The 22,485-nt window shown below is 49.6% G+C and overlaps 5 protein-coding genes across 5 annotated transcripts; 1 reads left to right on the forward strand and 4 right to left on the reverse strand.

Moving 5' to 3' along the window:
- Positions 1-2,287: 2,287 nt before the first annotated feature.
- KY384_005085 (uncharacterized protein) lies at positions 2,288-2,992 on the reverse strand (the record flags this gene model as incomplete). The annotated part of the gene is made up of 2 exons (XM_044813587.1): positions 2,288-2,368; positions 2,816-2,992. 2 exons carry the CDS (start codon positions 2,990-2,992, stop codon positions 2,288-2,290), a joined length of 258 nt encoding a protein of 85 aa, XP_044669865.1.
- Positions 2,993-12,562: 9,570 nt separating this feature from the next.
- On the reverse strand, positions 12,563-13,026 carry KY384_005086 (uncharacterized protein; the record flags this gene model as incomplete). The annotated part of the gene is made up of 2 exons (XM_044813588.1): positions 12,563-12,828; positions 12,933-13,026. 2 exons carry the CDS (start codon positions 13,024-13,026, stop codon positions 12,563-12,565), a joined length of 360 nt encoding a protein of 119 aa, XP_044669866.1.
- A 1,994-nt stretch (positions 13,027-15,020) lies between these two features.
- On the reverse strand, positions 15,021-15,697 carry KY384_005087 (uncharacterized protein; the record flags this gene model as incomplete). The annotated part of the gene is made up of 3 exons (XM_044813589.1): positions 15,021-15,262; positions 15,314-15,505; positions 15,565-15,697. The coding sequence occupies 3 exons, from the start codon at positions 15,695-15,697 to the stop codon at positions 15,021-15,023; spliced, it is 567 nt and encodes a 188-aa protein (XP_044669867.1).
- A 1,524-nt stretch (positions 15,698-17,221) lies between these two features.
- KY384_005088 (uncharacterized protein) lies at positions 17,222-17,984 on the forward strand (the record flags this gene model as incomplete). Its single annotated transcript, XM_044813590.1, has 4 exons — positions 17,222-17,273; positions 17,420-17,547; positions 17,578-17,704; positions 17,761-17,984. 4 exons carry the CDS (start codon positions 17,222-17,224, stop codon positions 17,982-17,984), a joined length of 531 nt encoding a protein of 176 aa, XP_044669868.1.
- A 2,030-nt stretch (positions 17,985-20,014) lies between these two features.
- On the reverse strand, positions 20,015-22,436 carry KY384_005089 (uncharacterized protein; the record flags this gene model as incomplete). Its single annotated transcript, XM_044813591.1, has 4 exons — positions 20,015-20,832; positions 20,893-21,612; positions 21,675-22,037; positions 22,094-22,436. 4 exons carry the CDS (start codon positions 22,434-22,436, stop codon positions 20,015-20,017), a joined length of 2,244 nt encoding a protein of 747 aa, XP_044669869.1.
- Positions 22,437-22,485: the final 49 nt, after the last annotated feature.

Consider the following 22,485-nt stretch of genomic DNA (forward strand, 5'->3'; position numbering starts at 1 on the left):
CTTCAAAGCAAGCAACCATTTTCGTTTTGAGCATCACATTCGCCTTTGGAGTATCTGACCGCTAGGCATAGTATCACGGATCTAGCCCCAAGTCCATGCGTATGGTACCCCATTAGCGCTAGTCATCCAGTTGGTAAAATCCGGTGAGTTCGTCAAGCGAAACTGTAAGATAGGCATGCCGGAATGGATGCGCGAGTTTTATGGGCTTTTGTTTCGTCAAATCCACACATTGTTGGTGATTTAAGGAGACATCCTGTGCCATCTTGCCCAGCATTTTTGAGTCATTTGCAGTTTCCGGTGTCTGCTACCTTAGTGTAGCAACACAACTTCCCAAACGCCAAGCCAGGGTGTTGCCTTTGAGGTCGCCTAGGTAATAAGAAACCAAGTGAGGCCATCACATTCGTCATTAGTCTTAGCAGCAATCATACATGTAGTGGCTGAAGTCGCTTAAATTATCTCTCAGAGCTATCTGATCCACGTCAAGTTAAGGCGATCATCACTATCCAGACATTGTTAGCAGGTCCGGTTAAGGTCAAAAAAGCGTTGTAAGGACCATATGCTGAGACTGGACTAGGTTCCATCGCTGAGAGGCTGAGACCTTGGCTGCATAGAGTCATCCGGGCCCGAGCGGGTAAGCTCCATTTATGGCACAGATAGAGAGCCGCCGAGGTCGAGGCGAAGAAATAGAGGCCTTTGTGGCGATGCTGTCCATCGAATTGTGACGGCTCGAGATAGGAACTCGTTACACTAGCTATCATGGCAAGTGCATCCTTCAGTAGACAGGCCATGCAGCTCGGTGCTCAGCAGTGAGACATGTCGAGTGTTGATGAGCCTGTGTCTTCAGATTGGTGTGAATGACGTTACGTTCTAGCTTTTCAGAGACTCTAGGCCTATTCGGGCAACAATCGCGCATCGCATGGTGTACTAGCTTGAGAGCCGATGTGAAACGCCCTGAGTGTTGCGATTCGAGGCACAGCACGTTCTTCCCCACAGAATCAAATTTTGCAGAAAGGGGCTAAGCGCCGCATCTACACAACGATAGAAGAGCCTCAATTGACCACCAGGAGCCTCTCTTGACCTTGTAGTGGTGTTGTCTAGTCTTCGGGACTTGTGGCGCACTTGGGGGCTAGGGTCGTTACTGGGCCTCCTTCAGATGCTTCATCCGGCCAGACCAAGGCTGAGATGTATCATTGATGTCGTGTGCCAATCTTCTGAGTTGCGTGCCATTTCTAAGCCCTCCAGCATCCCACATTAGTCGTGTTTCGATTGCTTGGCAGGTTGGTACAAATGTCATGCTTGGGCTGGCTTCGCCTCCCACAGAGCACGTGACTGCATTAGAGCCATGATCTGTGCGAATTATGCCGAATTCTATGAGCTGGGACATGTTGGCTTGCGGGATTTAGTGGTGAGGACTGAAGGCTGAACGCCCATGGTCTCTGTTTCGATTGCCTCCTAAGCTCGACTCTCATGATCTTGGCTGATCTAGTCTCGAGACGGCCCGCAGAATTGGGGCCTTCGCCCCATGGTTGACACCAGGTACAATGAACTGACTCGACAGGAATGTTATCAATCGAAAAGTGTGGGGAGCGGCGCTGCAAGCGAAAAGCTGACCAATTGCATCACATCACGTTACAATAGACCTGGCATGGGACGGCAGGCAGTCCATCGAAAGCTGGGAATGAGTCGGCACTTGCAGTCGCTTGAGAGGACCAGATTGCTGAAATCGTTGATGATGTTGGCGAAGAGTAGAGATGACGATAGAATGGGGACGTTTGTGATCAAAGGTTCGTGGTAGGCTAAGGAGACCAAGTCAGGCATCGGAGGCAATCGATTATGGTGTCACACGCTGAAGATAAGTAAAATGCAATTGGCAAATGGATGCAAATCTTTCAAGTTGGATGGTGTTGGCAATCATGGTCTCGCGTTCGTTCTGGTAGGACATTTGAGGCGTCCTGTCCAAATGACTTATTGCCAAATTGCCGTGCATACTGGCTAGAGGAATTCCAGCAGCCATCATCATTCGCGCATTATACCACTGTAGTCTTCTCAAGAAGATCGTCTCTCCAGAGGAACCCCACCTTGCTCGTCGTCCCCCGAGTCGCCGGTTAAGTCGACGACCTCTGTCGACGATCTGAACCGCTCATATTCGTTCTGCCTGTTCGAGTCCGGTGGGAAAGCCATCCCAGATCTCTGGTAGATACTGGATTCCATTACTGCATGACCATAAAGTGGTCTAGTCCTTTGGGCAGGAGCCGTATTAGCGACACCAAAGCCATAAGTGCTTTGGTCAGAGTGGTTCGTCAAACCCCAGGTCTCTGGGTAAACCGGCGGGCGAGAGTAGTCGTGGTCCGGAGGCGGTGGGTTTGAACTGCTCCCTGCTGGAATTTGTGGTGAATTGAGATGGAGGCTTGGGCTGGGGACGAATCCGCTGGTCAGCATGTCCAGTGAGTGGTACGTGTTGGTATGAATCGGGCCACTGGCTGTGCCCGAACCTGGCTCTGCCATATAGTTTTGGGTCAGTTGCGCATATACCCAAGGCGAGGCGATTTCAGTGTCTCCTGTCTCGGACTCTTGTTCTCCGTTTCCATCGTTATACCCGGGCGAAGGCGAGTCTGCCACGTACTGTCAGCATTCAACGTCAGAACATATTCGCTGTGCCGACTCACCTTGATCCCCTGCTACACTCGGCTCACTGGACGGACTGGTCTCACGGGTCTGCTGCCCCTCGCCGGGAAAGTCGTAAATGCTCGACTCGTGTGAGCCCATCGCCTCCTCTCGGCGCCCATCAACACGAGCTCTTTTCTTGGCTACCAACTGTAAGCAAGGTAGGACGGAAAAAGTAGGGCAAAATACCGAGCTTCATAGCTTGTCTCTCATATTTCCTCTCTGCCCGTTGGACTTTATGTAGTTTTGCGTTTTTTCTCTTCTTTCTATCCTTCTTATTCTGTTCGGCTCTCCTAGCCCGAACAGCTGCATCCCATCCGTCTAACATTTTCACAAGATCGACTAAAGTATTACAAAGTCAAGAGAGAATGCTGGATGTCAAAAGGAGACAAAGTCAAATGAGAATGCTGGGTATCAAAAGGAGAAAGTGTTAGGAGAGAAACTTTCTGCCGGCAAGCTCCCAGCCATGACCTTGACACGCCGGATTTGATTGGCTTCCCCTCCAAAGGTGAGTGTGTCGACGCTGCCTGAACAAAGTGTTATCCCCCAATGACCAGCCTCCAACGGCCCAATATTAGTGGGCAATGACTTTGGGGAAGTGTAATACAGGAAAACGAGCCTATCGCAAGGGGTGGTCGGGAAGTCCGAACCAACACCTTTCAGTCCAGCCTGCATGACACCCGAAAAGCAAATATTAGAAAAAAGACGGGAAAAAAAGCCATTGTCCCGTTTGTGCTGAGATTTGAACCCACGCCAAAAAATTCTGGTGTTCTACCTCTACCGCTAGGGAGATGGTCTGGGGTACCAAGCAAGTCTGGTCAACACCTCCAAAGAATGCACTCTCTCATCTTATCAGTCGACATTTAAGGGCCCTCGACTTCAGGTTAGGACGCACGCATTCTCCAATTGCAGGAAATTTCTTTCATATTCATAAACATATACCTTTGAATTCAAATTGTTAGCACAACGAAGCCGTCGCCCGCGCGCACCCTGCCACTCGCTCTTGTTTCGCAAAGTCATCCTTTATTGCATCTGCGACTTGTGAGTATTTAGTGAATTTGTTGGAAACAATTTGTCTAATTTGTGTATACGCATCTTCATCATTCAATTAAAGTCCTAACAATGGTCATCATTCATGGTGTGAACAATGAAATCCACAACCAACCATCTCAACAAAAATCAACGCGATCGTTTGCAGACACTGACAAATGATCAAATGCACAGGCCTATTCATAATTCAACATCCATTGAATTTTCTCTGTGTCTTGAATCGCAATACATGAATCGCGCAACGCTCTGTCTTGATTTGATGCGCAATTTTGTTTCCCGCATTCCGCCACAGATTCATTGTTCCATCATCCAGTCTTTTCACAAGGCGCAAGGAACATCATTCAATCCTCGACATTTCCAATACGATTATCGCACATCACCTGCCACCTCTGCCCTACGTCAGAGGTCAATGGCCTTCGCGACACCGTCGCCGGACTCCTCCCCTTCACCCTTTAAGTCGGTGATTTCAACTAGATTCTTCTAATCGAGCTTTGGTCTCAAGGATGGAGATCGTTGTTGCTTCTCTTCTGATGAAAATCAGAAATGGCGGCTTTTATAAGAGACATGACTGGGATTGTGTACGAAACCAGGTGTTGCTATCAAATGTGACGGGCAACCCTGTCGCAAAGCGAAAAAAGCTTCCAAAAAAAGAAAAAACTGTGTCATCTGTGGATCATACTGTTATTGTATTGTCCGGAAATAGGTTCCATCAAAGGGGATATCTATACGCTACCATGTAACAATTGCCCCCTCATCTTTGATCGCTATTGCTACTGACGCTTTGTTAGAGCGGTTCTGGCCTAAGGCTCTGTCACCCCAAATCCTTGCGACTCCTATGGTCACACAGAAGGGAATCTGTTAACGCTTTCTATATTCCCCGGGATGTGTCTGCATTTCGAAGCAGCAATTAATTCCCACATCCTATCAAATATTTGTTGTCTTCCCATATTCCTCCAATTGATCGCTGATAACCTTTGAAGACCATCCGGTCACAAGGTTTGTCGGTTTTCGTCTGACAACTTAGCAGTCGAACTGCGCATCTCTCCAGTGGTACGAAAGCTAGAAGTGTTTCGTTGAGTCGATAAAGCGCCTAGTCTCTGGGTGAATTGGCGGGCGAGAGTAATCACGGTCGATATGCTCCGAAGACGACGCGAGATTAAGCATCCTGCTTGATCCGTTGACCCTAAACTCGAATAGGCGCTTGTAGCTGCAAGGTATCTTTTGTCTGCTGCCTATCACTGGAAAAGTCATAAATGCTCGACTCGTGCGAGCCCCTCACCTCTTCTGGGTGAGAAAGCCTATTGGGGTCTACTCCGAGCCAACGGCTGCCAAAGTAGTATCGAGAGTCCTTGGACTTTGCTCACGGCTGCCGGCTGCCAAGGCGATATCACTGCCGTCAGGGATCTGACTAATGCCAACTGCTGCCAACCTAGCACTGAGACTGCTTGGGGTCTGCTTAACGCCGAGGGACTGAAGAAGGGCTCTCGTTGTAGCGTAACAGCGTCTGTTTCTTGCTCGTGAACATCGTCTCGTGTCACTGTAGCACCTGGGTCAGTCTCGGTGCCTGATTCGGCATCGTAATCCAAGGGAGCGGAAATTATATATATTTAGGTGTCTGTAGTCCGCTGAGGAAAGTGCTCAGTCACATCCCCTCGATGAATACGGTGATTTCATACTGAATTGAGCTAGTATGGTATGGGTAAATAGACGGACCTGAGTAGTGGTGTGGTCTATGTGCGCTAAGTGTAACGCATTCCCGTTTGTTGTAGATTATCTCTGATGCAGCACAATCCCTCGTCAGCAAGTCTAGAGAATGATACGTAGTTGTATGTATCGGGCCGCTGACTGCCCCTTATTTTGGGTTTTGCCATTCCAATTATGGGCCACATGTTCGTAGACCCAATCCTCAGCAAGCTCTGTCTCTGCAGCATCAGGCAAACCGTCCGATTTCCAGCGCCATGGAAGCCAATCAGCGCTAGAGCCTTTCTAAGACTATTATTGCGTCGACCAAACCTGGAAGTGCATAGACCTAGGGTCAGAGATATTGCTCATCGAGACACTGGAAGCTCGCGCCCAGCCATCCCGAGCCGGAACGTCAGCTGTGCAGATGGCTTATTGCGCCGCTTTCGACCTTCTCCTGAGATGATATTGTCGGGCATATTCACGTCTTTAGCCTCCCACAACTCCCGGGTTTCTGTCTCGTCCAACGCCCGCTGCACAGTGCGCCCCGCTCGAAAGCTTTTTGCAATCGTTCTTCTATGTCCGAGACATTCTCATTTCGTCCTGCTTCAGTGTTGGCTTCACGGGTCTCAGCGGCTCTGATGATTTCGACCATAACACCAGCGGGCACAACGACTTTCACGGTAGACATTTTGAATCCGACAAATGTGGTTTCATTCCAATAAGCACGTATGCCTAATTCAGCCTCATTGGTCTCGGATCTCAGATATGCTGCGCATATCTCATTGTCAGAGGCAGGTGAGTCTGCAACTGAAGTGATTCGCATCTCTTCGTCACCCATGTAAGATCCATCGTTGCCGCTAGATATTGAGATTTGTCTTGGTCTGTAGTCGTAGCTGCGAGTGTTTCGTCGCTGGGGTAGCGTTTATATATATTTATGCTGTGATCTCCGTATTCGAATCGTTAGATCCCTGTGTCCATTCGCGGGGATCCGATGCAGATAGTCGAATTCATGAAGCCCTGCTGCAACACAGGGTCCGCACATCATGACTCGGCCAGAACAGACTCTTCCCTGAATACAGCCTCCTCTGGGACTTTGTGCTGATACTCATCGACCCCTTCCCAGGCATAATCAGGAACCCATTCGACATCCCTTTAAAATCGTCCGTGACGGTACCGTAATTGTCTCCTGCCATGCGCAGCGCTGCGTCAGGGGTCCCCTTTGCCTTTGAAGCTGGCTGTCGCCCTGCGGTCCAAGTAATTGTGATCGACACATACTTTAGCGTCTTGAGGCTACCGAGAAATGTTCCCCGCCTCAGCCACGGATGAGCAATGGGAGCTCGTAGATGACTACGCCCATACGACCAGATTGATATAGATGGATATCAAATTCCTCGTCGAGGCCTATGCATCAATCATCCCCCCAACGGCGGCGCCAGAGCGGCCCAGCGCTTGTCGTTCTCGATGATCGTAATGGGCACGGCCGGAAGATCGTCTCACTTCTCGACGGCGTCGATTTGAATGGTCACAACGATCCAGGGAACTCCTATCGCGCCCAGGGAGAAGATTATAGCCGGCCGTTGCATCCAGTCCCACCGCAGACGAAGTAACAGTTGGGCTCGTTCTGGGAGAAGGTAGTTGCACTCAGCGTGGAGCGGCTGGTCTCTGTTGAGGCTGTGATCGGGACAACAGGGATGGAGGGTATTTCTGGCGAATCCCTAGATGGTTTTGCTCGTCGCCAGGAGGCCCAACGACTGGCGTATTTTGCCATACCGCTGTATATCCAACCTCATAGCGGTACTGCGCCCCTCGGTGGACATCACTTGGTCGTAAACCTCCAACCTGATCTCCATGGCCACTTTCCCTAGCCGGTCGTTCTCCGTGGAGCTCCTCCCTACACACCCCAGGGCTGTGTTCAAATTCAGGAACGATAGTGGTAGGTCGTCGAGGATTCAACTATGGAAGCTTCTCAGTCTACGTTCAACCTGCGAGTACGGGAGATAGATGCTTTATAGTCGTCGAGACAGCACCCCCAAGAGGTGGACCATGTCCCTCGTAGACACCAGCCACGACTAGGGCACCCTTTCTGCAGGCTCGAGAAAGTCCTCAAAAAGATCCTTCAATCCGTCCAGAGCATCGAGTCCACGCTTCCGTTGTCTAAGAGCGGTACTCCGTAGTCAACGCTAGAACCCTTTGACGAATGTTATCATGTCGACAAACCTTGATATTGTGGGGACCTGGAGTCAGAGCTTATGCTCATCGAAACACTGGAATCTTGCGTCTGTTGACCCTCTGCCGGAAAATTATAGGTACTAGGCTCTGCAGAAGGTGTTACTTGGTACCTTTCATTTGCCGTGCCTGCTGTCGTTTCGAGTTCTGGGATTCTCGAAGTTTGGCATTGTTTCGCCTTTTCTTCCCTTCCTTTCTCTCTGCCAACGTATATATATTTATAGAGCACCGTTCGACGGTCTGTTTGTCTGCCGTACCTGAGACTAGTGAGCGACCACTGCTGCCAGACCAAACAAGATGTTCAATTAGCATCTAGATCTGAACAGTTAAGCTCACTGATGTTTGAAAGCCGACCAATGGCATGGGCCGAGGAAACATAAAGGTAGCGTTTGTCATCCCTTCGGTAGGATGTCGTTGTGCTTGACCCTAGGCTAGCCTTGTCTTGTGTTCTTACTACCGAATTTCAAGACAAGAATTGAGGATAAAGTAAAGAGACTGGTACGTTTTTTTTTCTCCTTCCGCTCGACCTTTCGCATCGGTCGTTGCTTTTTATGAAGCCGATCGTTGTCGCGCTTCTTTCTGTTGCATTTGCTTTCGAGAGCCCTCCTAGCCCTCATGGCTTGCTCAAAACCGTCCGACATTGTGATACAAGCCATCTGTGAAGTACCTTTGGCGTTCATCAGATTCAGCCCAATCGAAGTCTTCGGCGGGCAAGAGATTCATTTGTTGACTCCGACTAGAAGCCGTCGTCGCCGAGCTTAGAACTCGTCAGGCGAGTCGTGTATTATATATATTTAAAATGGCCGCGATCGAGACCAAGAGAGTAGAGACTCTTTTAGCGCAATAGCCGTGAGTAAAAAAGGCTTGCGGTTTCCAAGCACCTAGGCAACCACGTGGTAATATGATTTCCAGCTTATTCTCGAAGAGACCCTAAAATGGTAGGAAGGTCAAGAGCCATGGCTTGAGGCACAAAGCCTGTTTGAACTCCTGAGATCCATTTCCGACTGATGGCTTCGGCTTGACTTCAGTGTTTGAGACTTGACCTGGGTCGGTTATCCAAAGCTTGTCTTCCTCATAGCGGTTCACTGTCACGTCAAGCCAATCGTCGAATGTGGAACAGCAAATGATCATCATGCCCACCAGAGACTCCATGGTAAGGATGCCAAAGAAAATGAGCCGGGAACAACGGCGTCTCGATCGATCAAGTCATCGCGCCTCGTTGCGGTATTGGATGATTCCGATTTCGCAAGCCCATGTTGCCGGTGGGGGCGAGTCTGTGTGGCGTTCCGCCGGCGCTGGAGAGACACAATTGCTTGTCGTCTCTCTTTGTTTGACGGGCTGTTTGGGTGTTCCAGATGCTGAACTTGATTCATCCGAGCCTCGTAATAGGCAAACGGCTCTGCTCTTGCTTCTATTCTTCTATGCTGGAACAAAGTCTCTCGAATCAGTCGCCGAAAACGTCACTCGTCGTGTTCTCAGGATGCTCTTCTATGTGTTTTCTGGAACGGAATGCCCTTGCTGCTTGAGAATCTGACCGGAAGTCCGTCGCCTTTTTGGCATCCCCAAGCTTTTACTTTACCTCTTGCAAAGCGTGGATGACTTCAAATTGCGCTTCGGCCTTACTCTTCTCCCATAGGATCTCTGCTCTTGAGATCCTTACTCTCAGCTTCGGGTGTGGTCTTATCTTTGATCGGCTGCCGTGTACTTGGACGCGAACTTTGTTTGCGCTTTGTGGAATGGCTTTCACATAGCGGCGAGTCTATTGCTGTGATCAGAGGGTTCTGTCATGATCTCTGGGGGCTCGCCCTCGTCAGACTCCCAGTTTCTTCATAAGCTGTTGATAGAATGATGGTCCTTAGACTCGTCACCTTGAGATGTGTCAGTCGTCTTGACTCCGAGCTCAGTAATGTCTTGCGTTTTCCAGAAAGCATCTTTGCGATATCAGTCGTATAGCACCACGTGGTATTTTCGCAACTGTTCTTTGAAAGGAGCTATAATTGTGAGGTCTTTAAGCGTCATCGAGGTTTTCTGTACGACTTGCTTGATGTGATTTAGACAGACAGCGATGCTCTCGAGATTATATCGACTCTTTGACTCACTAACAATCGTTACGCCCTTGTCGATATTCAGGAACACATAAGATGTGTTGGTCTTTTAATTATAAGTCTCCGTAAAGAACTTTATTACTTCTCTAGAGATCGGACGATTGAGCAAGCGAGTCTCTGGTGCGTTGATGATATTGCCATTGTACGACACTATATTGCACAACTCTGACAGCCCTTCTGACCCTTCTCCAAAACAAGGCAACCCAGGCATGTGCGGTTTTAGTACCAGCCTTTGTTTTGGTTCTTCGAGTCCATGGCTTTCTTGACGTCGCAGCGAGACATTGATTGGGATCGTCGTCATCCCAAGTTTCACGCCAGAGAGCAAGAGCTCGTACATCGAGTTGTCTAATGCCTTCAAGCTGTCGCTGTTCTCGAGTAAGCCCGATTTGTACGCTTTCTCCCAAGGACTGTGATCGAGACTCCGCAGCTCTGTTTGATGGCTTCTTCCCTGATGTTGATCATAGAGCATTCAGGCAGCAATTTCAAAGCTTTAGTCATGGCATCATTCTTACTCATGATCCAAGCAATTCAGCGAAGACAGGTCATTTTGGCGCTCAACAACTCCTGAAACCTCGCCATGTCAAACGTGATGACCTAGCATATCATTCCTTGCTGCTGCGAAAATCAAGGGCTCTCTCGGGCAGGGCAAACTCCAGGGTAGTTCGGTTGAAGAGCTCTGGCAATTATTCCATGTCAGCCGTTTCGATCTCTTTAAGACCCATCTTCACCGGTATCGGACTCATACAGGTGCGACTTAAGGTCGTAAGTGCGAGTGCACGTACGCTGCCAGTGAATAGATGACCTGATTATATCTGGCTAAGTTCACTGCCTCGACGCGAGCAACCCGAGGTTACGACCATTGTCCGAGTTGCAAGAGTGGAAGGAGCATAATCAACACGTTTTCGCTCAAGAGTGATGTCTTTTTCTTGCTGCGTCTGGTGCCGCTAGGAGCTTTGAGATGTTGTAAGCACGAGTTGAGAGGAGCATAGCATTTCCGTCTCGTCGTTGCCCTCTCTCCTATGTTCGATTTGCACGTTGAGCGAAGTAACTCCTGTGGTTGCAAGTGATCGATAGAGAGGCTGTGCAACAATTGAGTCCTCGACACAGCCCGCTTCATGAGACGTCTCTCTGACGAAGTTCCACATGCCCCTGGCCCATCCTCCTCGAGCTTCGTCACGTACCAAGTTGGTATTATAGAGTGACCTTTCGGGGCTCGACCGAGAAGAGAGAAGAGTAGATTGGGGTAGGCTGTGAGTATATATATTTAGAACAAAAGACGAGAATGTCGTCATAAAGTTGCGGTATATATATACTCGTACCCGAAGGTCGAGGGTAGATGAGGAACGAAAGAAAGGACGGGGGACTTGAGGCCTTATATAGACAGCCAGAGGCAAACGTGAGAGGTGTGTTCATCATTCATGAGGAAGGATGTCTCATAGAAAGTGGCAATTAGAGACATGCTGTGCGTGTGAAGTTCCTATGTTCACAACTTTGTGTATCACACTTGAATGTTGAATGTCTCCGAAATGAGACACGGTGAATATTGGGCTGTGTCTCAGCCTTCACACTCGTGTTTTGCCTTCACACTTTAGTATGGTATCAACACCCCAGCCCGTCATCGATCTTTGAGGAGTGAAATAGAATGGCATATTTCGAGTGTGGAGTCTCAATCGCCACGTCTTATGCCAGTGTAATTGAGTAAACATGAAGCATTTCACATCCGTCATATAGCATGCAAACCTCTTACACGGCAATGATGGCTAAGTGTGAGGTGTTTCCACGCGACTGTAGTTCCTAAAGATGCACACAACATGAGGGAGAAGAGTAGGCACGTGACGCATTTGTTTGAAAACGATGTCCCAATACTTCACCACGTCAATCCATGAAGCTCGCTAGGGGCAAAATTTCAGTATTGTCTATTAATGTTGATGACCGATGAAGAGTTCGGTGGAGCAATGGTCGGTAGCGTTCCTGGCGTGACCGTGGTCGGTGTAGCAATACAAGATATCGTCCTCTCACCAAACGAAAGCCAATGTCGAGTCCTCGTAGTCTCATCATAAACCGTCCCACCTTCTCGATATTCTCCACGACCAGCTTTGGCTCACAACTCCATAGCATCCGCCCCTCTAGCTTCCTCAGCTTCTTCGGCATCGCGAAGTAGGTTGATCACAGCATTGCCTTCGAGCTCCTTTTTTTCGCTTGTAAGATCGATTGTGTCGATTGATGTTGTAAGATCGTCTTGCGATGGAGGGCCATAGGGAAAGAGGACCTGGAGTTTGTTGACGGAAAGGTTCATGAGTCATAGACGGCATCGGCGTCGCACCACTAGTTCCTTGCATTCTCGAATGTCGGAATGAAGGAGGCGAAGGGCTCAGCGTCTTCTCCAGACGGTCGAATGGAATTGTCAGGGGAGGATCTGCGACGGGCGTGGCTGGAGAGGCTTCGTGCATGCCGCAGATGCGTCGTTCCTTGTTCTTCGCGGTCTTTTTGTCATGTCTCGTCTATGTAGCGTTCGTGTCTAGGACACTGCCAACGCATTTTTTTCCTGAGTGATAGCTGTGTCTAGTAGAGTGTCATATTGGATACGTTGCAGGCGTAATATATCTATTTATGTAAGGGTTATGGAAGCAGAAAGGAAAGGAAAGTCAAAGAAGTTATCAACACCACCCTCTGCTCTTCCCCCTCTTCTTCGTCACTGCTCAGCTCAATGACGTCCAATCCGGTTTTGACGGCTTCTTCCATTAGCCTCTGTCACGCCAACGAGAAGAATCTCTGTACGAACCTTGTGGAGCACTCTGGCCATCACTGCCTTCTCCACAAGCGGACTGCATTGGTTACGGTGTCAAGTAGTGCTCGGAGATGTCATTTTCGGATTCATCGTCGGGTGGAAAGCGGATAGCGTGCTGGGCAGCTGCCGAGTCGAGTGACGTGGTAGGGGAACTGCGCCGTGCGTTCATGTATGGTTGTCGGGGGCATTCGGGGGTGTCGCCGTTGTAATTCTGGGGGCGCTGATCTTGTGTGTAGGTATCATCCCTCTGGAGGGAGTAGTCTGGCTTGTACGTGTCATACCGACGGGGAGATGGTAACGGAGCTTGGTTGGCTATAGGTTCCTCCTTCAGTCAGCGTTGGTCTCAAAATATGGTGTTTGCATGAACTGATGTCGTGATGGAAGACTTGGGAATGAACTACAGCAATTTTACGTACCGTTGCTTGATCCTCCACATGTCGCAGGAACCTCGCCTCCATTCCATGCTGTAGCTGTAGGCTGCCAGATTCGAGAGTTGAGGTCAAGGAACATTCTCTCGGTACCTTCTGCGATACCTTGGACCCACCGAAGGTGTAATATATATATTTATATAAGGGGTTGAGGGAAAAGGAAGGAAGGAGAAGGCGGTGGGCTGAGCTAATTATATACCCGTGAGCTGTTTACACACACAAGACCGCCTGACCACGAGCCGTCTTCACACGCATAATGTGGGCCTAAGTCCGTCTTCACACGCTCGATGTCTCACGAAGGTTCGTGCATGTCTGAGCTTAGAGTGACCTCGCCACTTCACGTGAATTGTAAGACACTCAAGCCTATGTCTCAAGATCATCACGGGACTCGAACGTCACTAGCATTAGCAGAGCTTCCAGAGCAAATTTGGCAGATACACAGCTACACAAGAAAAGACCTATGTGTCGACTGCAGCGGCTAGATAGTAGACATCTCGGACCGAATAATATCCTTTGGAAGGCCGACAATATGTAACGACACCTTGAAGTGAGCCTTCTTCACACAGATGTCGTGTTTCAGATAAGCAAGTGCTCAAATATGAATGCAGTATACACGAGATCGCAGACGTGAATAGAAAGGAAGCGTGACTAAAAAATCGAAGTGTGGCGGGTCAGGGCGCCAAAGATACACGCCTTGTGAAAGCTCAAATACCAGGTCAACCATCAGATTGAATATTCATTGCTTGTGGTGTAGTACCTTTAGACTTGCATGAGGGTCAATAACGCCCCTCAAACGTACATTTTGCATCCCTCCCTCAAACTGAGCGCAAATCCCTCGCCTTTCCTCCGCGTGGCTTCCATCAGCGCCATTGTCTCGTATCACTGGCTTTTGTTTCGCCCCAGAAACTGCACCATCTCCTGCCCCTCCCCGTCAATTTCCATGAATTTTTTCCTCTCTTTTTCGTCCTCGTCGTTTTTGACAATATCTCGAGACGTTGTCCCCTTCTCCGTCACTCACCAAGTCTATCGCTTCACAGGTCAGCCTAAGTCATCCCCGTGGACACAATTGCAGTACTGATTTCTTGTCTCGTCATATGTAGAAACGTGCTCAATAGATGCTATGATCTTAGGTCCCGGTGTGAAGTGATCATCAGAGACGCTTCGTGACGCCCTCTCATTGAATGCGTATCGTGAGGCGTGAAATCCAATCTCTGGATCTAGAGACATCGTGGGCTCACTTTGACGTATTTGCCAGGCAGATTGAAGTTGATTCTTAGAGGGCGGCTCTTTCTGCGCTTGCTGGAGGCTGGGGAGAGAAAATCGGTTCTTCGAGTCTACTGCGGTCACCCGGGAAGCCGACCTTGGAGATGAGTCATGGTGTGTTCTCATACTTTTCAATCTTGCCTCAATGGCGTCATTCTTTTCTTTCTGTGCTGCTCTTTTTTTGTTGGTGGCGATTTGAGTAACCGTGAGAGTCTTGTTGCGGTGTTTCATTGCTCTGTTTGATACTATCTCTGTTGGGGAATGGGAATGGGGTTGTAGAATGTTTGAGAAGCAGCATGCGGTGGCGTGTGGGGACTTCATTGAGGCTGACCGTGAAGTGTAGGAGGAAGGGATTTATTGCGTCGGTGACTGAATTTCTGATACCAGGTGGCGGCAAAATCTCGGCCTCAGTCTTATGTGTTCCCTTTTTCGAAGTGTTGCATGCCAAGTTGGGGCATTGAGTCCAGTGGAAGATAACAGGATTCACCGAGAAGAAGAAATGTGGAGTCATTTTCACAACCTGTAAGATACATGAAGAGAGAATGTTAATGTTGACGAGACGAATCGATGGAGTATTTGCTTCTTACCATTGTCCTCTTTACATCGGTCTCAGTAGTGCTCATAGGTCATCGTCAGCGCGAAATGAGACGGACGAGTCGTCCTGACAAGCTAGAATCGGCCCGCATGTGAAAACGAAATGGGGAGAAATGGTGCATGGTGACTTGATGCAGAGATATTATGGCTGTATCATCATGATGAAGATGTCTCTACTCTACATAGCTGGCGATTAGGTCTTCCCTGCCTCTACCGCGCTCAAAAGCACCAGTCGCAAGTGTAGATCCCAGTATTCAGGTCCACGTCTTCTGCCTCACGCTGTTTGGTCTCTCCTGCGTTTTCTTGGTCTTGTTTGATCATTGAGTCGTCGTTCTCGATGGTGGCACAAATGACTGGCAGCTTCTCCTCTTGATCATTTGTCCTCTCAATGGTAGCACAGACAGTCGCCCGCTGCTCCTTTCGCTCAGTTGTATCACGCATTTCAGTATTTTTGTCCCTTCCTAGCAGGTCATCAGTAAAAGTATATGCAAGTCTGGAGACACCTTACTTACCAGCACTTGCACCATCCTTTCCCGCGGTCTTAGCAGTCCCTCCCAACTCTTTCAGCATCGCTAGCAATTTCGCCCTCCTAACTTCTGTATCCTTCGTCCCACTGACTATATGCGCAAGTTTGTCCTGCAACAAGTTCTTCCCTTCACCCTCCGTCATCTCATGGATCAGATCTTTCAATTCCCGCGCGATGGCTGCGACGCGTCAGTCAAACTTTGCTACAATGCGAGGTATCTGTGAGGGAGTCCCTGACCTTTCCCCTGTCTGAAAATTCGCCTATTCTCATGCTGTAGAGGACGTCTGGCGTCGTTGCGCTGCTTCAACTTGGCTTTCTTATGCTCAATTTGCGCCTCTGTGAGGGGTATTTTGCGATGACGAGCTGCCATCTTGGACTTTCGAAGATGGTGGGATATTTGGAGAGTGTTGAGGATAAGATAGAGAGTGATATGATGACACAGAAAGACCAAGAGGATATTGGGAAAGAAAGATGGTAGGTGGCGTGCATTTCGTTCTGGATCATGTGGTTGCTGCCCCGAAGCGTCGTGATCCAAAGTGGCAATCGGGGGCGGAAACCCTCAGTGCTACCGGCTTATGCCGAAGTGAGCGGATTCACTGAGAAAGTAGGGCGCACACGCAATCAATGGTTGAGACCAGGATACAACGATGGACAGAATATACAGTAGCTGTCGTTGATGGGGGAAGGATCACAGGTCGGGCAGGCAAGAGGTAGGGTAGGACACCATAAACACATCTCCGATTGCCTTGACGTAGAACAAATTCGTTGCTCCATTGAACAGCAGGAGTCGAGCGCTTCCTTTGACAGGGACCTCCTTTCGCAATGGTTTGGACTGCGAATTCCCAGCCTTGAGGTCGCGTAGCAGACTCAGCACAGACTCTTGGAGGGCTTATGGAGCACCCATGAGGATTGAAATGACACTTATCCAGGGCATTCTGCAAAGGATTGATTTAAGGTGCATGAAAACACATTAAGGTAGGCTCAGGTAGTAGGCGTGTGATGGGCCGTGATCTTTGTTCAAAAGGTATATATATTGAAATATTAATGTTTTTGTCAATGCAAGCACCTAACATCCCTAAAGGATCTGTAACATCTAGAAATGGAGACACTGAAAAAATTCCGGGAGACGATAGCTTCGAAGCATTCATTTTTTTCGCGGTAGTTCGAGTCGTCGCAACATTGATTTTGCACGCTTTTTTGCAGGGTTTTTTTCTCACGTCAAAGACATTGTAATCTATCCCCTGATACTTCTGCCTTCTGAGCAGCCCTTCCAATTACGATCTCAAAATTCTGCATCCAGAAACGACAGCCTGCTCTTGGACTGGAAGCCGTTATTCTGACTCGACTCGAAATTTAGTGTGCCAAGATAAGCGGAACAGCTACCGCTTCTACGCTTAGGTACCCGGGCAAGGAGGCTCTTAAGGGAATAGGGCCCCCTACTCTCAAGGCCCTTATAGGTTGTCTCCCCTAGAGAATGAAGTTTTGCTGTCGCAATAATTGTACATACAATAAGATCGTAGCATATTTTACAAGACTCTTTATTGAATGCAAGATTTCTAAATTAGAGGTATAGAATTTATGCAGTTTTCCAACTCTTCTCTTTGGCAGCTGTTCCGCTTATCTTGGCACACTAAATTTCGAGTCAGATTAACGTTTTCCCTTGAACTTGCTGTCGCTGCTGTTCCAGCTCTGACTGCCAAGCGAGGGTGGCGAGGAGGCAAATCCGGATTACTGTTATCTCAATGAATACACATTCACTTTCGGGTTGTGCAGGGTTGCGGGGTCAACACTTCCCCTCTGATAAGAAAATGATCCAGCTCGGACGGTCTTTGTTCCTGCAACCATTACTCCTTTTCTCACATCCCATCAGAATATTCTCAAAAGCATCAAAAACATGGCTGATAATAACTTTGGAGGCGCTTCCAGTAACAATGCTACTGCGAATAGTCAGGGAAAGAGAAAATGGCCTAAGAAGACACCAGAAGAGCAGAGGGAGGCGAATCGTGCCCAACATATCACCCAGAGGGCAAATCGCAAGGTGAAGAGACAAATAATCAAAGCAGGTATTGAGAAGATATTCTTGGGCTCAAAGTTTACGCTAACAGTCTGCAGCCAAACAGAAGGAACAAATTCCCCAAAGAGCCGACCGCAAGATCAAAAGACAAGAAGAAAGTAACGCTCTCCACCACCAGCCAACACAGGACCCAGACGATTTGCCGTGTAAGCTGACACGCTGCAGAACAAGCCAAGAGATTGAACGAGAAGAAGTTGAATGAGAGCTGGGAGAAGCTGGCAGAGGAGACAAAAGAAATGCAGCAGAGAATTGAAGCGATAGCTGCGCGTGTTGACAGGGTAGAGAACAATGGCACAAATGCTGGTCAGTGATCAAAACCTCCCCGTATACGACTCGTTTCTTTCCTAACAAGCTACTAGGCGACAGTTCCATGGAGGTCACCCGCGAAATCTATCGTATAGAGGAACCGCCATTCCTTACTGCCACCATCGAGAGTACGAGTGAAACAGTGGACAAGCTACCAGTTCTCACTGCGAGCATTGAAAAGGAGGACGCGGTACATCGAGGAGAGGTGACTATGAACGGGAGCATACAGGCACAAGTGGAAACCGGGGATGTGGGTAGAGATATGGCTGTTGCCTAGGGAAGCTGTCAGTCCTGTGTGCCGACGTTGAGAGAGATGAGGCGTGACGAAGGGAGCGTCGGCGGACGAGAGGGAATGGATGAGAATACTGGGATCTACATCCGAGCTGGTTTGATCTACCTATCACTCGTCCTCTCTCTTCTCCATCCCCTACCTACTCCCCATTATTCCCCACAAGACCATTTCAGGTTCCAGGTGACTGACACTGACGATCGCAAGCGAACTTCGCCCGTATGAACAATAGCATTGTCCCCCCTTCCAGAACAAAGAACGCATCTCCAACAAAGCTGCATTGTTCCTCACCTCACCAGCCCCATATCTATGTCCCCTCCCCCTCCCCCTCCCCATCTCCAACTCCTCACCCCACCCCTTCCACTCCCAACTCACCATCTCCACCTCCACCTCCACCTCCAAATGCCACACCCCCCTCCCCACCCCCCTCCCCACCAGCAGCAAACAAAAAAGACCGAAAAAACCCTCAGCACCCTCCCACCCCACACAACATCGCAACCCACCACATCCGCCGACGCCAATACCAGCACCAGCTCCGAAGCCATCTACGCGTCCCCGCCCCTCACCCCCACCACCCCCACCACTCCATCCACCCCATCCAATACACCCCCTCGCCGCTCTTCCAGGTCATGGTTCCCCCGCCACGAGACGAGCGGGCTGGACAATCTGACGGATGGGCCGAGCAGCCTGCACCGTTGCGTGATCTCGTCGAATGTGGAAGTTCTTCCCTTGCTGAAATACCTGTTGGACAAGGGGGTGGGGCGGGGGAGGATGTGATGGAGATCGATTCGCCAGCCCCCGCCGCGCCATTGACTGACGATGATGAGAACTGCACTTGCGCCCTGCATATCTTCCGCCGCGACCTCGATCCTTCTTTCGCTGGCGGAGGCGGGGGCGGGGACGGGGGCGGGGCCGGCAGTCTGCCCTTTCGCATCCTCTGTGCACACAAACTCCGCCGCCTCCCCTCCCCTCCCCATGATGATCCGGCGCTGGGATGTTGGAGGGTTGATGCTGGTGGTGTGATGCCGCCAAGGGGCGGGAGGAGGTGCACCTGCGAACTATGCGCATTCAAGATGCAACTATTCAGGAAAGATTGGGCCGCGTGGAATCAGTTGATGAGGGGATTGCATGAAGTGGACTTGTCGATGGGGTTTTGGTGTGTGAGGAATTGGGAGGTTTTTGAGGAGGTTGAGGGCGTGGTGGGGTGAGGGTATGATGGGGGGTAAATAGTCGACAGAAATATTGGCTCATTTATAGATATTAACCACGGGTGTAAATGCCAGTATTTTCATCTATCTCCTTTGATTTATTGTGCTGGCTTCGTTTCGCCCGCTAAACCTTTGTTATGCCTCGTCTTTTGAGGTGGTGCCAGTAGTGAGGACTGATGCTGGATCTCATCCAGCGACGAAAGGTGCTCGCTAGAGGATATGCGTTCTTTCTGTAGTGCGATGGCTCTGGTGATTGCGCCGATAGTTGTGTGACATCTACATAAGTAAGCATTCTCTTTGCGGTTCATAGACTAGCGTCAGTTCCAATCAAAACAATGTTTCGTGACCGAGAAACTGCAATCGACATACCTCGGAGTGTAATGCGGTAGTAGGTCGTTGGAAGTGATTGATTGAGCTATTGTGAGAGTAAGTCGGATTGTCGAGGAGAAGGGGAAGGGTAGTGGTTGTAGCTCCTATCATCGACGAGTGTCAATGTGGAAGGTTTCGTGCATTGGTCGTATTTGATGCCAGTCCAAGCTGGAGTGAGTTGAAATTGGTCGATGTATTGGAGACACAGACATTGGACTGTAGATGCCTGATTTGAAGAGATTTAGCTCCTTTGTCCCTCTAAGGAGGGAAGCTCATCCAAACAATAACATATTTTAAGGTAAGAGAAAAGGCGCGTATGAGTAGAAATCACCAAATCTGCAAGAGCTGAGACGCCATCTCCCTTATACCATCGCTATGCCACCCGTAATGTATTTTCATATTCATGCAAAATCACATCTCGTCCGTACACGTCATAAGCCATCAGGTCTGCGCCTCCCCTCCTAGAGACCAGCTCCAATCATGATCCAAATCCGTATTGTATTGCGGCATGAAATTCCACGACCCATCCATCCCATCCCCATCCATCGCCGGCTGCTGTTGCCCCATTCCCATCGTCGAATAAGGGAACATCCCTTGATTGAGATCAAAGGAGAATGCGCCTGGTCCATTGGGGAACGCTGTAAGGGGTGTCGGATCCGGGGTCGTCATATTCGGCGACGTCGCCGTCGAATCCGTCATCGATGGTGTTGGCAGCTGGCTAGCACCCATGTTTTGTGACTCAGTGTTGCGAGCAGCCATAGCAGCCGCACCAGCCTTGCTAGTCTTGTTTGGCCCCAAGATCAGCGTGCCGTAGAAGGGGATGACGACTTTTCCGTTCTGCTGCCCGTTGTCGTCACAGCCGCCTGTTCGACAGGCGTAGAAGAGCTCGAGAGTGCGAAGGCATTGCTCGGATACTTTGCCGCCTGTGCCGTTGACGGAGGAGCGGAGGAGGTCGATGATGACTTTAACGAGGTTCCAGTCGCTTTCGTGGCCTTGGGTTATGTCGCGCGAGTAGCCGAGAATGTTGAGGATCAAGAGCATGGCGGCTGTGAAGGCTTCGAAGTCGACGACTTTGTTGCAGCCGGTGTCGCCGCTCTTGGTGGAGCGGAGGTCCGCGAAGCAGCGGATCATTTCGCGGGCGGCGTCGACGGCGGCTACTTTGCCGTGGTGGAAGCGCGTGTCGCTTGCTGATCTGATCATCAGGGGCAGGTGAAGGAGGACGCGGATATGGAAGTAGAGGAAACGCAGGAGGAGTCGTGCTATTGTCAGCGTCAGTGAGCGTTTGTACAATGAGTTTCATGATCTGAGACTGAACATACCAGCAAGTCCTTTGGCTTCTGTATTCGAGAAAAGCTGAGGCGATGACTGTACAAGCTCTTCAAGTTCCTGATCAATTTCAAAGGTCACAGATAGCAGTTTATTTGGGGTTGACTCCATCATGTGGTGATTGCGGTCGCTAATTCGGCCACAAATCTGGCTAAGACGAACCATGAAGGACGTCTCAAATCCAAGATTGCTGTACTCTGACGTGTCTATATCGCAATGAAAGGCGCAGATGGTATAGGGCTGTCCAAAGACGAGCGACATAATGTGGTCAATGATGTAAAGATTCGCCCATGTCTGTTCCTTGCGGCTTGAGTTAAACCCAGGCGAGTCGACGGCTCTATTAGGCCGACGGTGCAGGTTGAGAAGCTGAGCGAACGTAACGGCTCTGCGATGAGCCAGCCAGGATCTTCGAGGTCGTCCTGCCACTGTGCAGAATTTGCTGTAAACAATCAAGCATACTATTCCTTCGAAAGTGCCGGCTAAATCGTCGTCGCCGAGGACAAGACGATAGACTTCTCTTGCAAAGATGTCTGCCAGCTCGTAGGGAGCAGCGGCAAACTGTAGGGGCGTTGCATCATAGCTAGTCGGTATCTGCTGCATACACATGGCAAGGGCGAGGAGGCTCTGTGCAAGGGCAACTGGTGAGCCTCGGATCAAGGCGTCCTGGACGACATCATCTAGAGTCTGGAACTTTGCGTCAAAGATGTCAGGTACTTTGCGTAAGAAAAGTTGTCAGCATATGATCAAAATAAGGAGATATGACGGGCCATCTCACAATTGTTGGTCCAGTCTATAAACCATTGGCCAAAATCCCTTGTTAGGATTCTAATAGCATGTTGGGATGGAAAGTAAGCGATGAGCTGCTGTTTCAAGCGCTGTATCCGAGAAGGGTCGAAAGAGATTTCACCGCCAGGCACGTCTTGAGCAATGGCAGTGGTGGCTGGTTCGACCCAGTCGCCCTGTGCCTCGACAAAGTCATTCTGAAAGAGGCTGAGATAGGGATTGGGACCTAAGTCAGGTTTGTTGCCAAGGTTTTGGGTGACACTGTTGGTCTTCACGTGGCTGGTCTGATCTGGCAGAGATACTGGCGTTGCTGGGAGAAGGTCTGGCCGCAGCTGTTCCTCCACGATGTTGATGTCTAGAATGCAATGAGCCGAACATGTACGTATGGTTGGTGTTATTTGAATGACTAACCCTTGAACTCGTTTGGAATATCTCCTTTCGACGTCCCTTTGTCATCAAGTTTGACAAGCAAAGTCTTGACCAACCCTTCTAGTTGATTCAGTCTGCCCTGCAAATGCTGGGTGTTCTGGCTCTTGGGGGCTTTTGGCGAAGCTGGGCGATTCGCCTGCTCGATACACTCTAGGCCTTTTTCGGCGCAATTGTCGCAGATGTCAGGCTTGACGTCGTAGTTGCATTTGATCTTCCGGCGACGGCATTCCGCACAGCTTTTGGTCCCTTTGCGCATGCGCTTTGAAGATGGGGCATCTTCCGCATCCCCATCAGCACCGTGTTTTTGAAGCATCATATTAGACATATTATTGGAATGGTCGACGGTCTGAAGAGATGACGGACGAATGACGGAA

This window comes from Bacidia gigantensis (genome assembly GCF_019456465.1).
Source record: "Bacidia gigantensis strain McMullin 20006 chromosome Unknown contig_244, whole genome shotgun sequence".
Lineage (NCBI taxonomy): Eukaryota > Fungi > Ascomycota > Lecanoromycetes > Lecanorales > Ramalinaceae > Bacidia > Bacidia gigantensis.